The following is a 14,443-nucleotide window of genomic DNA, read 5'->3' as shown; positions in this document are numbered from 1 at the left end:
GAGAGAGAGAGAGAGAGAGAGAGAGAGAGAGAGAGAGAGAGAGAGAGAGAGGAGGAGTGAGAGAAAGAGAGAGAGAGAGGAGGAGTGAGAGAAAGAGAGAGAGAGAAGACGCGGAGTGAACGAAGGAAGGCAGAAGAAACGACAGGAAGAAAGGAACATGGGGCGAAAGAAATGTGCCGATAATGTGCCGTTACGCCGTTGATAAAGCCGAACCGTTGAACTTTACCGGGAAGAGCGAGGATGCGGTCGGCCCGATAACTAGACTATTATTAATAGCGTTAACCCTGAAAATCGTTTGATTCTTCACTCTTCGACGGGAGATTCGCTCTCATCCGTGAAGATATATTCGAGCGATTCGCGTCGAAATGCGAGAGACATCATTTGACGGATGCTGCGTTACGCCGGCTCCTAATACGTAGGGAATACCATCCTTCTTTTTCCGTGAAGTAGAGACGCTCGGCTTGAAAAACGATCTTTAGGCGAGGGGTGCGTGTTTACGTATGTAGCAATAATAATCGAACCACGGCGCAACCACGACGACGGACAAGGAGCAGAAAGAGCAGCGCGAGTTCCGCGAGCGAGAGACGTGTTCGGCGCGAGGTCCGCGGCGAGAACGGCGGCGATTTGATACGGGGAAATCGATGACCTCTCTCCATGAGGTTGTATTTTGGGAAGCACGTTCCGTGAGAAGAGAACAGACCGCCGTTCCTCTCGCCTGGCCGTTCTCGAGCCGTTCGCGTTGCTCGCGTTTGCATGACCGGCGCGAGTCCGCCGCTTGACATCTGACACGCCGCCAATTGTTCGCGTACTGCTGCCACAATGACTCGCGCTCCTGGTCGGCCTCGTTGCCAAGAGTATCCGACGAATTTCAACCTCCACGGTATTGCCTCCTCCGTCCGCGCGATTCTTCCGCTCAGCGAGGCCCTCCCGACGCCGTAATGTGTTCTCGCGGACAGCTTCATTGAAGCTTCTCGCCGAGTTGATCCTGGCCTCTAAATCAGTCAACTCATAGTGGTGCCAATTTCTTCCTTATACAAGGAAGCCTCCGAAAACGTTGGCGGCGAATAGTGACAAGCAGGAGAACGTCGCTTCGAATGACTGGCGATCCGGCAAGGATGCGCTCGTGTTGTCCCCGAGGGTGGGCGGTGTATCGGAGGTCGTTTCCTGAATCGCTACGTCCGACGTGATTAGATGCTCCGCTCGCCGTAGTCCGCTACAGCTCGCCGTAAAGAAGTAAATATATGCTGATCTGATCTACGGCTTGCACAGTCGTTTATATGCTGCCGGCGTATAAGATCAAATCTAGGGTCGAAGGAGAGAACAATATTGCCGTTAATCCCCAACACAATATCGAGAGACTCATGAGATCAACGATTGTTCAATTGTTGTATTTACATCTCGTATCGCAAATATGTAAAGTGTGATCATTGTGGCGAGATCATTGTGCTTCGTTGACTGACGGAATTTTTCTCGAGATCTCGGTCATTCCAAAATCATTCTCGAGATTCTCACCGGTCATAAAACTTCATGAACTGTTTTGAGTTATGCCGTCCCGAATTTACTTGTACAGATCGCCAGAGGAAGCGATGTTCGCGGCTCAACTCGCGACATTCGCTGTTGCAGACATTTGAAGTATCCGAGATGCGAGCGGTGGATTGCTCGTTGGTGAAGCGAAATCTCATTGTCGCGGAGGAAACACGAGAAAAGGAAAACGGATCTCGAAAAAGAGAAACGCACGTGGAGGAACAGGAAGAAGAAGAAAAAGGAGGAAGAGGAGGAGGAAGAGACGAGGAGACGGGAGGTCGCGCAGGGAGGTCAAACGGAAGAGGAAGAATACGGCTCGTAGGCGGAAGAGAGAGGAGTAGAAGGAGCCGCGAGGAAGAGCGAGAGGCAGCTTTGGAAAGATCAATCGGCGTGCGGGGAGGAAGCTGCCGCTGTTGCTGGACCACGAGCGGCCTGCGTGCCGGAAAAAGTGCAATGTCCTCTTTCGGACGCGCGATACCAGTCGCGGTGGCGGCGTCGCGCGGGAATTAAGAGGGAACGGCAATCACACGGGATTCGTCTCGAAGTGGCCGGTACCTGCTCTGGATGCTGCGAGCGGAACGAGAGAGAGGGAGAGTGAAACGAAAAGAGAGAAAGAGGGAAGGGGCGAGAATGAAAATTTCATCACATATGCATTGGAACATGAAATCTTGTAAAGGAAGACAGAGAATATAGGCGCAGGGAGAGAGCGTGATAAAAAAAACAAAAGAGACAATTAATAATTAGATATTTCTGCTGTATGCCTCGAAGCGAAATTTTTCGAGGGAGAAGAGAGAGAAAAAATAGGAAAGAAAGATAGAGAAAAAAAAGAACAGGACAATGAGAAAGAGGGGGTAGGAGAAAGGGAGAGTGAAACTCGAGTTTTTGCAGTTGTCCGCCTTCGTACGCGTTGCAAGCACGTGGATACGACCGCGACCGTTTAATAAAGCGCCACGTTTAGCTTGTTAGCGCACGCTAATTGATCGAGTAGCTGCAAGGACGAGTAGAAGCTTCCTCGCGGAAATTTATCGTACTCGTCTGATCTCAAATTAGTCCCGTTTCTTGTTCTCTCGGTGTTTCTTGTCGCTAAGAGATGACTGAAAACTCCAAGGGCGGTCTTCGAAATTCTTCGAATTGTCGCCCGACAAAATCCATTCGCGAAACACTGATCTACTATCGGAACACGATAGAAGTGATCAAATTTCGCGCTGGACTCGCTGTGTTCATTCGCTCGTTATCGCCTGCAAGTTTCGAGGAACGCGCATTTTAGATACGAGTGATCAAATAGTCACGATATTTTCGGTGGCGCGTACTGTGTTCGATGCCCGTGTTCGTCCTACTTTTTGCTCCAAGCACTGCCATATAAGTACACACTGCCCGCCGGCGCGCATTACTTTATGTTGCACGACATAATTCAAGTCACAGCGCTGTCTTCCGATATGTCGTTCACCGTAGACTGCCTGAATTACGCGCTTCTCCTGATCTGCACGCGTGTGTTCCATCTAGCTCTTGGAATCAGCGCTCAGTATTACAAGGTACACTAACCACATTAATCCTTACAGTCGCAAGGATACTTAGAAGTCATTAGCAAAAATTGGTCCACTTTGCTCTGATTGTGCAATTCATTTTTTTTCATTTGTTATTATATCTTTCACCATACTTACGGATTTAAGAGAACAACTGTCAAACAAACGACTGTCATAGTAACGTCTTCGATTAATTTGTAACTATTCAAATTGTTTGTATCTTCAGGCTCAGTTGGACGCGCATTTGAAGCTTCATGGAGAGAAGTGGGCGAGCGAGGATGTGCGAAAGTGTAAATTATGTAACAAGCAATTCGTGCAACCGGCGCTCTATCGACTGCATATCCGCGGACATTACAGAGTAAGTCGAAAGAGCTCATTAAACGGCGCACATTTGATAAGCGGACCAATAACACTGGCACGATACCTCTCTCTTTATTCCACTTATCTCGTTTTTCTCGCTCTACATAAGACCGTAAGAAAAATTTCTCTCTTCGTACTTTCTTCTTTTTTTCTACGAGGATGCTATTGTGCTGCCCAATAAACAGATCATGCCTTGCTCCTGCGGTGTTCTTATCGCGTTTATTTGTTCGCAGCAACAGACGAAGATAGTGAAGCAAACCAAGAGAGGAACGAAGCATAAAACAATGTACAAATGTACTATATGCTTGAAATCCTTTCAAAAGCCGAGTCAGCTGATGCGTCATATCAGGGTACACACCGGAGAGAAGCCTTTCAAGGTGCGATAATTTCTGTACTTGAGAGACCTATATATCGGTAGAATAGGGTAGCATCGAGTGACGATCGCTTCATCCACGCTTTTACTTGTGCAGTGTACCGTTTGTAGCAGAGCGTTCACGCAAAAGAGTTCGCTGCAGATCCACGCGTGGCAACACAACGGCATTCGTCCGCACACTTGCAATCTTTGCAACGCTAAGTTTAGTCAAAAAGGTTCGGGAATTCGGTTCACCAAAATTCAGGCCTGTACAAAGTACTGCCGTGCTGTATTTATCCAGAGTTGTTCTTCTCTCGTCTTATCAATCGTACTTATTTGTACTTCAGGCTTCTCCGTTAGCACCGAGACTTATTTTTCCATTTTTCAATTCTCTAGGAAACCTAAAGGCACACACACTCCGAGTGCATAATCCGCCAGAAGGTGAGCCTATGTACGAGTGTTCTTATTGTTCATGCGCCTTCAAGAAACTCGGCAGTCTCAACGGGCACATAAAGCGAGTGCATTCTAATTCCTCGGAGGTACGCTAATTATATGATTGTTATGCAAATCACTGCGAACTCTCAAACGTAAATGCAACCCGAGAACCGCTGTACTTATTTAGGAATCCACTGCCAAGTCCTCGGAAGCTAATTCCAGTATCTCGTCCGAAGCTGATATGCGTGCGACGGTAGACAGCGTGATATCGCAATTGGCGTCTCTGGAATCCGCCGTGAATAACACCGCGGTTTCCACGGCTACTGGAACGCTGAACGTGGGGCAAAACGATATTCTGCAACAGGCGTTAAAGAACAGCGGTCTGCCGAACAAAAATGAAGTCACTTCGAAAGGTAATTCCGCGATTATGCTGCTCGTTGTATGAGATACATGTTGTATTTAAAGATAATCATGTAAATTAATCATGTAACATTTAAATGTCGCTCTTTTTTTTAATATTATCACTCTTTCTGAGTGATAAGATAAATATTTAATATGCTTTCGATTGCAGAAACCACAGAGCCGAAGAAAATGGATTCCCGTACGACATATGTCACATTATTGGATAAAGCTGCTGGTGGTGCTATGAGGTAAGATCATTCTGTGTGGAAAGATAATATGTTACGAGGAAAACATGTGGACAATTTTGGAGATGTGTAAAAAACTTCAGCGAGTCGAAACAAATGCGATTCTGAAATCTATTTAATGTAACAAGCATCTATGTTTTTACGTTCACAGAAAGTATCTTACCATAAAGCAACACTGCGTAGGGAACGTACGGTGGTACGCGTGCTCCTTCTGTATGAAAGAATTTAAGAAGCCGTCGGACTTGATACGCCATCTGCGCGTTCACACGCAGGAGAAGCCCTTCAAGGTACTTCCAAGAATATCCGAAGTTATGGATCGCGATGATTGATCATCCATTAATAAAGAGTATTATTTTCTCAGTGCATGTATTGTGTGCGTTCCTTCGCGCTCAAGTCGACGATGATCGCGCACGAGAGGACTCACACCGGGGTGAAGAAGTACGCCTGCGACTCCTGCGACAAAACGTTTGCGTGCCACAGTAGTCTTACTGCTCACACGAAGTGAGTTTCATGTTTTCCACACATGGCGTCGTGGTAGAAACGCAGAAAATAGTAAAAATTAAAATTTCAACTGAACGTTCGCCTCATATGAGAGCAATGGAGTATTAATATTTAAAATTATACTAGTGAGAAAAGATCATACAAATATAATCTAAAAAGTTGTAAATGAAAAATCAGAAAGTTTCAAAATCAATTGTTAAGCCAGTTAGTTTTATGTAATTAGAAAATAAAATTTCAACTTGTGTGAAGTTGAAGTAAAATCTTGCGTTTCTTTCAGATTACATACAAAACCACACAAGTGTAACGTATGCGACAAGTCGTTCAGCGCCAGCACCATGCTGAAGACTCATATGAGGAGTCACGCGCTGGAAAAGTCCAAGATATCGCCTGAGGCGGAGAGCCTAGTGCCGCAAGTGATCCTACAGGAGCCGCTCGTTATCAGCGACGCCGACAATAAAATCAGCGTAGTGCAAGTGCAATCGAAGCAAAAACAAGTGTACGACGGCAACAGCGTGGCGCGGCCGCACAAGTGCTGGGTGTGTCACGCGGCGTTTAGAAAGATCAGTCATTTGAAGCAGCATCATCGCAGGCACACGGGCGAACGACCGTATAAATGTGCCAAATGCGACAGGTAAGATATCGTTCGTTATCTCGTTCAATATCTCCATCGTTTAGAATCAGATTGATCAAGTTCGTGTTTCTTATTTATTTATATATACAAAGTGTTAAAAAGAGGATTCAAGACACTCACAGGATAGATAGTACCATATTTATTAACATTTATTATTCAGTATGAATATTATCTACTTATGCCTCTTGAATCCTTATTATTTTGTTCTTTTCAGGAGGTTTACATCTAATAGCGTTCTCAAATCTCACTTGCATACACACGACGATTTGAGGCCGTTCAGTTGCTCGGTGTGTAATACGAAGTTCTCCACCCAGAGCAGCATGAAAAGGCATTTGGTTACGCATAGTAACAAAAGGCCGTTCATGTGCCCGTATTGTCAAAAAACGTTCAAGACATACGTCAATTGTCGGAAGCACATGAAAATACATAAGCATGAGTTGGCGCAAAAGGTCAGTACATATATAATCTTTAGGATACGTCACTGTAAATGGATAAAGAATACTTAAATTTATGGGCACGTGTAGCAATTGGATGAACAGAAGACGCAAGAACAGAACGCACAGCAGCCCTTGAACCAGGATAAAAGTACCATTCCAGCATTACCGGAAAGCATCACTCTCACCGAGGACATGGAAGTGTCATTTCAACCGCAAATGGCACCGGATTTCACGCAGGCTTTCTCCGATCAGTTTCAAAATATTAGTGCGGAGAAGGAGAAGTCGTTCTTGCTGACGGACAGCGCAACGTCGTCTATCACAAGTCGTACGTTTCCTTAAAAATATGATAAGTGTAAAATTACAGCGAGAAAAGACAAGTGATATGATATATAGAAAAGTTAATGTAAATTTTATATTGAATATTTTGTGTGTGTGTGTGTGTGTGTGTGTGTGTGTGTGTGTGTGTGTGTGTGTGTGTGTGTGTGTGAAATAAATATATACCATATATTTATATACGATCGCGTATTGCAGAAAATATGTCCGTCGACACGACTAATTTAGGAACGTCGCAAACTCTGCACGCCGATGAAACTGGTACTATCGCGTTACCTCATTATTCAGGGGATCAAACGCTCACACCGGTACGTAATTTCAACATTTATTTTATTAAAATATATTTTATCTACGTAAGCATGGACATGTGAATAGCGATGAAGGAACGACGTTCGGGGAATCTTGCAGGAAAGTATACGAGAGATCGAGGAGACTTTGAACCAACAACTGTTCAATATCGGCGTGAACCTCGGGCTGACGAACAATCTTCCGAGGCAGATGGAGGAGACGAACGCGAATTCTCTCGACAGTTCGAGAGAGCAGCCGGTACTTAATATAATATACGAGCACAACAAGGGCCTGGAATCATCTAACAACGCGATATTCACGTCGCAATTCGACTCGTTTGACATGAGTCAAATCGCACTACAGGTAAAGACGTTTTCTGAGTGTTTTCTATGCGCGATGCAATTTTAGAACGCGTTAACGTGCATTATCGACGCTTGGTTCATATCTTGAAACCATAAATTAGAATTTATAATAAGTATAGTAAACCTTATGCTCTAAGGCTAATAATTTCTGACAAAAGGCGTTTTCCGTGTTGCTTTAACAATTGGAACCTGGGTTCCAATTGTTAAAGCGGGTTTGCTTAGAGCTTAACGATTATGACTTCAGGCAGCAGTAGAAAACGTTTGTAGTCGAAAATTACGTCACAATTTTGGGTTTAGAGTGTAAGGCTGAAGACTTATTATACTTATCGTAGACTAAAGTAACTTGCAATTGATTTTTCAGGCGGACAACGATATCGATATCGGTTTGAGTGTAAGTAACTCTACGAGCATGTCTAGTATTTTGCCAACATCTGTGGGAGAAAATTGCGGGCAAGCAGAGGAGCAACGAGCTGCACCAATTACCACTGCCAGCGATATGGATGCATCTTTGATCACAAGAAACACTCATCTAATGATCATTAATTCAAAGGAAAATTGCTCAGAATTGGTAAAGCTCTCACAAGTATGTCCGAGATACTCCAAAGTCATTGCGAAGGCGGACACCACAAATGGATCAGAGATGCATAATGTAAACGGACAGGAGAAAGCGCCGCAAGAGAATGACGCTTTGTCATGCGAAAGCGAGAGAAGCACTCTGCCGTTCACGTAAGTTCCCTCAGTTTCGCCATATTGTCGAAATTTGCAATTTTCGGTAGATTTTCGTTGGCACTCATTGTCTTATCATTTATATCAATTGCGAAAATATATCAAAAGCTGCAAATATTTAACAGTTCTGCGTTATATATCGAGTGATTATTAAGCATGTGATTGATACTTGCAGAAAGAGTTTTCAAAATACAATACAGCCGGACTCGTTTATTTCTTCTGGCATGGATAGGACAAGGATATCGGAATGCGCCAACCTGTTGCAATGTCACATGTGCGGCAATCAAGGTTTCACAACCGAGGGGTTGAAGGTATAGTTTTAACATTAAAGTTTTCATGCAATAATGAAAATGTTTAAAAGATACAATCAATTATTTTCAAAGAGCAAATATTTTTTCGCAAAGAATTCAGTAACAGTAACAAATCCGGTAATATTTTTCTCGCAATCCTGCTGGAACATATAATATGGCCTGGTTTACATCGTGCACTTGATATATGTACTAAATAGTAACTTTCTATTAGATAATCTTAATATCGACAATGCATATCAACGGCGATGCATTCCATCAATACAATACGTTTTGTCGATGAGTATTATACCAGCTTAATATACCGTTGTTTATATATATCGTCGATATTAAGATTATCTAATAGAAAGTTATTATTTAGTACGCGTATCAAGTGCACGATGTAAACCAGACCTATGACGCGAGATATATTTTACTGCCACGTTTCTTGATACAAATTATGTAGTAACCGTTTCCTGCACAAAAATCGTCACATAACTGATCTAATATACGATAAAATTGTAATCATTACAGGAACATCTGAAGTCTCATCGCGGCGAGAAGGAGTATCAGTGTTCGGTATGTCTTCAGCGATTCTGCACGAATAGTGGTCTCAGCAGACACATGAGGACACACGTAAATAAGTAAGTAGACTATAAAATGAAAATAAATATCTTTTGTGTGTATGTATGTATGTGTGATTTATGTGATGCTGCTATGTGATGCTTGATTAAATATTAAATTATTTTTCTGATCTTGTTTACAGAATATGGAAATGCACTACGTGCCATAAGATCTTGGACAGCAAGCAGCAGTTGAAGCTGCACAGTAAGATACACGCTGACACGTGGAACGTTTCGTCTATGGAGCCGGACAGTTCTCAGAAAGAACCGATCTCCTCGAATTCGGCTCTTTCCTCAATAACGGCGCTCAATGTTCGGATAGACGCGGACTCGTCGGTATCTGAGAAGGTCCTACTGGACACAGTTGCCGAGAGAAAAATAATGGATTGCGTGGATGTGAGTAGATACGAATTTCTGTGTTAGTTTATGCGAGTCAGCTGTCTTATGTAACAATATTTGATGTTTCAGCAGAACATTGAGAAGAAAGAAAAACGAGAGTACACGAACAAATGCAAGTTCTGCCCGAAGACTTTCCGTAAACCAAGTGATCTCACCAGGCATATTCGCACGCATACAGGTGAACGGCCGTTCAAGTGCGACCACTGCAACAAGAGTTTCGCGGTCAAGTGCACGCTGGACTCGCACATGAAGGTTCACACAGGCAAGAAGACTTTCCGCTGTCACGTCTGCAGCAGCATGTTCGCTACGAAGGGTAGCTTGAAAGTTCACATGAGGCTGCATACCGGTAATTCCTTGGAATTATTTTGCATTGTACCGCGAATTATACGACGAATTGAAGCGTTAAATATCGAATAATTCGGAGGAGAAGCTTGCGTGACTTTAGACTTTGTTTCAGGCTCGAAACCGTTCAAGTGCCTTATGTGCGATCTACGATTCCGCACTTCGGGCCACAAGAAGGTGCACATGCTGAAGCACGTGCGTGAACACAAAGGTGGCGCGAAACGCAAGCCGAAACACTTGAAAGTCGCGGCGGTGGCAGAGGCGGCGGCCAGCCTGGAGAACGTCGACAGCGGCAATTCTCTGAACACGAGCATGACGACAACGGCGACGACTGCGGCGACGGCGATGACGACTGTGATCAGCGATGAAACGGCGGCAGCTGTGTCGCAGCAGAATCACCTGGGTTATTCTACACTGGACACGTCGGTGAACCTGGACGCCAGCGCAGCGGTACTACCGAATCAAATTACGTTCAATCAGACGGATACGACGACGATACTCAACAACAACGCGATGCTGTCCGTGAACGAGAGCAACGAGTTTGTAGCGAATCTGCAGTTCCTGTTGGCGAACGGTCTTGTCACCATTCAAACGGATGACTCGTTATTGACGCAGTCGACGAGCGATTCCGACAACGCTGGCGTCGTGCCCACCAACGTCATCGAATTAGTCAATCCGAGCCCCTTTCCGGAAACTTGCGATCTGAACAGCGCCAATCACATGGTGATAACCAGCTCTGTCCAAGTGCCCGCGACGGAGACGACGAGTTCTGACACGAACAACGCTGCGGTCATTCAGATGAACGATTATATGCCCGCGGCTTCTGCGTCCGTGCAAGTAGAGCAAGCTGCGAACGGCAGTGGCGTGTCCAAGGTGAAGACAAGTCGTGCGACGAGCAGCAATCTGCAAGCAGCGAAAACGGCGCAGTCACGGAAGGAGTGCGACGTATGCGGCAAAACGTTCACCAAGCCGTGTCAGGTGGAGCGGCACAAACGTATACACACGGGCGAGCGACCGTACAAGTGCGAGCTGTGCAGCAAGTCTTTCGCGCAGAAGTTCTCGCTGCAGCTGCATCAGAAGCACCACACGGGCGATCGGCCGTATCCGTGTCCGCACTGCAAGCACTCGTTCACACAGAAGTGCAACCTGCAGACGCACTTGAAGCGCGTCCACCAGCTCGTTATGTTCGACATCAAGAAGCTGAGGAGCAGCCAGCAGGTGTTGGGCGCGCTTCTGCAGGATAATCAGGGTGACGCAAAACTAGTGAGCTTAGACGACATACTGGTGGTAGATTTTTTTAAGTAAATATTGAAAAGAAAAGTAGCGGAGAAATGTTCCTTTCGAGAGAAAGAGAGAGCTCGCGCACTAGCTGTAACATATATCGTGCTCAGAATGCGCTGTAAAGGAGGAAAGACTTCAAGTACATTAAATGCGCAGGTGAAGTGTATACGATCTGTATATCGACGTGACGCTATTGAGGTAATCATTTCGCGCGCGTACTCGAGGTGTAATTTAACACTGTTTGTAGTTCACTATTGTTATTACATTTTCTATTTGTCAACCCACAAATCGATACAATTCGCTGATTGTGCGTTTCGAGCCAGTAACGCGCATACTTTTTACTTTAATGCTGACACACAAACGACATTCGCAATTATTTAAAATAAAAACACGTTGTTATATACACTGCCATGAACTTGAGACTATAATCTTTTCCGACGTACATAACGAACTTAACGAACAACAAAGGAACTCAATGCTGGAAGTCGCAGTCGATCTCGAGAGCGGGACAGCCGTCGGGATGATTCTTGTAGAACCAGCAAGGTTTCACTTTTCTCGCAGGCGCGTCACTGTTCCTTCTCCTTCTCTTCTTACCAACGACGTTACTACCCGGAATTCTGAACTGCACCTTTCCTTGCGCTACATAGAAGATGTGACTGTGGTTTTTTAATAAAGTTTGCAGGCCTCCGCACTCGTTTCGCAGTTGCTGCAACATCTCAGGTGCTATCAACTTCGCCACCTCGCCGATGTCGATCTGTCGGCCGGCGTTCCACGTTTCGCCGGGTCTCCGCTCCAACTGTATCCTGCACTCCGTGCGCAACAGGTGCGCCGCAACCACGTTGACAATGTTCAGAACCAGTTCCTTGTCCAGCTGCGTGCAATTTCGCGTTCGTTCCGTCGAGCTACGCGGCTTGAAGCTCGCGGACCACAGATCGTTGTCTTCTGCTACTTCGGTCACGGCCTGAGACATCGTCGTCGTCGTTGCTGATCGCGCATTTATAATTCTCTTGATGTCAGCATCCAGCGCCGCGCTATCCTCTCTCGCATAGCTCCTCCGCCATCCGACGAAACAGGTCCGCTTTGTCGATGGAATTCGCAGCCTGTCCACTTGCGTGAGGAAGCCGCAACCCTCGCACACGCTTCTAACGTAGGACATGTACTCGGAGTATTGACTCTCAGCAGTATTGCATCTCCGGTACTTCCTGCCGTCAAACTCATAGGCACAACAGGGCAGCAGGAAGAACCGGCACTCGTAGGAACTGCGCGAAGCGATCACGGGAATCCACGGGGTGAGCTCGTCTGAGTGATTGCCTATAATCCAGTCCACGGCGGGAAAGACAGTGTCGGAAGACGGAACAATCGTGCTGACCTGGTACAGTACAAAGATCAATTATTTTAAAATTTTCAATGAAATTTGTGTGCATAGTGTAAGATATTATATGAAATTTGTGTGCATAGTGTAAGATATTATATATATTATTTATTATAGGACTATATATCAAGCCCATAAAACTACATAATTTGGTTTCTAACGTATATAGAATATAAGAAAAATTACTTGCAAAATTTGATTTCTTCTAATTTTTTACTTAAAGAAACAAAGGTTATAAGTTATCACAAAGAATCATTTTGCAGGTTGATCTTATCTGCCACAATACAAACTTTTATTTAGCTTGTTTAAGGATGACTGATATAAACACTTGAATCTCTTAGAATAGAGTTCTTAATAGTAGTTTATACTCTATATTCTAACAATTTGATAGTTTAAGCACAGTTCAAACATAAAGTTTAAAACTACCACTGAAAAGTCGGTTCTTAGAAGTAAATAATAATCATAGAAAATTTGGCAAGTTTGCGTACTTGCAGGTGAGTGCTTTCTGGAAACAGATCCCAGATCTTCCTTTTGCGCAAGTCGATTCCCATTCCTGTGTGACCCTCGCTAGACAGTATATAGACAAGAAGTCCATTACCACAACCGAGATCCACGAACGATTGCAACTTCTGCGTATCCAACTCCAATCTCTCCTTCTCCCACAGCAGCAACAGGTAGGTCGCAATCGCGACGTCCTCGTAAACAAACTTGGCCGGGTCTGTGTTCTCGGGCCACACCTTCACCATTTCGGTGCCATACTTCTCCTTCAATCGATTGTATAGCGAAGTGTACTTCTCAGCGGAAACGAGGCTGAGAGATTTAATTTTCGGACCAACGTTGTCGTTTTCATTCATCATCCATTTGATCAAACGTGGTAAGAACTTGGACTTGAGCCAGTCGCGGCTTTTGTCGTCATCTCGGTCCTCTAATCTATGTATACTTATACACGTGGAGCCGTACTCGTGGTGTTGTATTGTGTAGGCTGCATTTGGACCTAGAGGCTGTTTGTCTTGAACAATACGTTTATGAAAGCTAGCGACGCTGGTAAGTCTCTTGTCGACTAACGTAAATTCCAACGTCGGTGAAAATAATTGCGTATTGCGAGGTAATAACTTCTTCACATACAAATAAACTTTATCATCATCTAATGTCTCGATTTGATTCAAACGTTCCAGTGATTGGCAATACTCTGCAATATCCAATTTCTCCAACAGATACCTTTGGCTTTCCATAGATAAATCACACTCAAAATCACCAAGTTGTATATGTAGTTTGGTAATATGTTCATAAATATTCGAAATGTTGCAATTGACTTCGATTGCTAATAATTCATGGGATATTAAGATCCTGCGGTTTATGACATGAGGATTTCTCATCCAAATGGAAATGGCTTTCCAAAACTGCAAAGCACTGATGTTAGTGCTTTCATTAGCAATCTGTACAAAGTTCATTGTTCTATCTAATACTAATATGTATCTTGTACATTATACTTTGTGTCAACTTATCATTTAGGTGTTGGAGTACTGCCTGGTTGGTTATACTATTAAATAGAAAAGAAATATACAAGTTAGTATAAAAGGATTACCAAACATCTAACATATTAGTACACAAGTCACAGCAAAAGTACCTTTTGTATCACCCACTTGGCATCTAACAGTGCACGCTCCATAATTTGTTGCACACGTTCTTCGTCAGTCTCCAAAGCATGCTGTTTAAAACTCTGAAAAAATCATATTTTTAATTATTGAAAATCTAATAGAAAATTTGCTATCCATGAAAGTAGCTTATATGAAAGATATTGTAAAGGTATCTCATATGAAAAATATGAAGATTATAAATTCATAGCATTCATTTCCAATCATATAAGGATATTTGAAACCATAACCTCTGCATTTAATATAAGTGAAATTAAGTTACTCCAGAAAGAAGAGGTAAAGGAAAAAGAAAATGTGGATAAATCAATGTTATGTTGAATAAATCAGGTTATTAATAGTTAGGTGAGAATATTTTGTACATACTT

The 14,443-nt window shown here is 43.9% G+C and overlaps 2 protein-coding genes across 10 annotated transcripts in view; one reads left to right on the top strand and one right to left on the bottom strand.

Annotated features, from left to right (window-relative positions):
* The window catches only part of LOC116848517 (zinc finger protein 236-like), an 18,787-nt gene extending 7,331 nt beyond the window's left edge, over nt 1–11,456 (top strand). For 3 of the 9 annotated variants that reach the window (XM_032824690.1, XM_032824691.1, XM_032824692.1), the window contains 19 exons: nt 3,274–3,405; nt 3,641–3,784; nt 3,878–3,995; nt 4,156–4,298; nt 4,382–4,607; nt 4,766–4,844; nt 4,993–5,128; nt 5,203–5,342; nt 5,620–5,973; nt 6,188–6,422; nt 6,498–6,735; nt 6,942–7,051; nt 7,152–7,394; nt 7,755–8,119; nt 8,295–8,430; nt 8,941–9,050; nt 9,173–9,425; nt 9,498–9,774; nt 9,886–11,075. In XM_032824690.1, coding sequence (XP_032680581.1) covers nt 3,274–3,405; nt 3,641–3,784; nt 3,878–3,995; nt 4,156–4,298; nt 4,382–4,607; nt 4,766–4,844; nt 4,993–5,128; nt 5,203–5,342; nt 5,620–5,973; nt 6,188–6,422; nt 6,498–6,735; nt 6,942–7,051; nt 7,152–7,394; nt 7,755–8,119; nt 8,295–8,430; nt 8,941–9,050; nt 9,173–9,425; nt 9,498–9,774; nt 9,886–11,075 — 4,629 coding nt within the window. Of the gene's footprint in view, nt 1–33; nt 3,057–3,273; nt 3,406–3,640; nt 3,785–3,877; nt 3,996–4,155; nt 4,299–4,381; nt 4,608–4,765; nt 4,845–4,992; nt 5,129–5,202; nt 5,343–5,619; nt 5,974–6,187; nt 6,423–6,497; nt 6,736–6,941; nt 7,052–7,151; nt 7,395–7,754; nt 8,120–8,294; nt 8,431–8,940; nt 9,051–9,172; nt 9,426–9,497; nt 9,775–9,885 lie in introns of those variants that run through there. The other 6 variants (XM_032824689.1, XM_032824697.1, XM_032824696.1 and 3 more) reach the window with 5 other exon arrangements.
* LOC116848520 (probable tRNA (uracil-O(2)-)-methyltransferase) lies at nt 11,299–13,912 on the bottom strand. Its single transcript, XM_032824704.1, has 2 exons — nt 12,912–13,912; nt 11,299–12,420 (listed from the first exon to the last, which is right to left on the bottom strand). The coding sequence occupies exons 1-2, from the start codon at nt 13,872–13,874 to the stop codon at nt 11,524–11,526; spliced, it is 1,860 nt and encodes a 619-aa protein (XP_032680595.1). The 5' UTR covers nt 13,875–13,912; the 3' UTR covers nt 11,299–11,523.
* Between the last annotated feature and the right edge of the window lie 531 nt (nt 13,913–14,443).

The sequence above is a fragment of the Odontomachus brunneus genome, unplaced genomic scaffold (assembly GCF_010583005.1).
Source record: "Odontomachus brunneus isolate Ranch 3 - 2012 unplaced genomic scaffold, Obru_v1 Obru_scaffold_096, whole genome shotgun sequence".
Classification (NCBI taxonomy): Eukaryota; Metazoa; Arthropoda; class Insecta; order Hymenoptera; family Formicidae; genus Odontomachus; species Odontomachus brunneus.
Note: the sequence above shows the minus strand (reverse complement) of the source record. Positions and strands in the feature narration are given on the sequence as shown.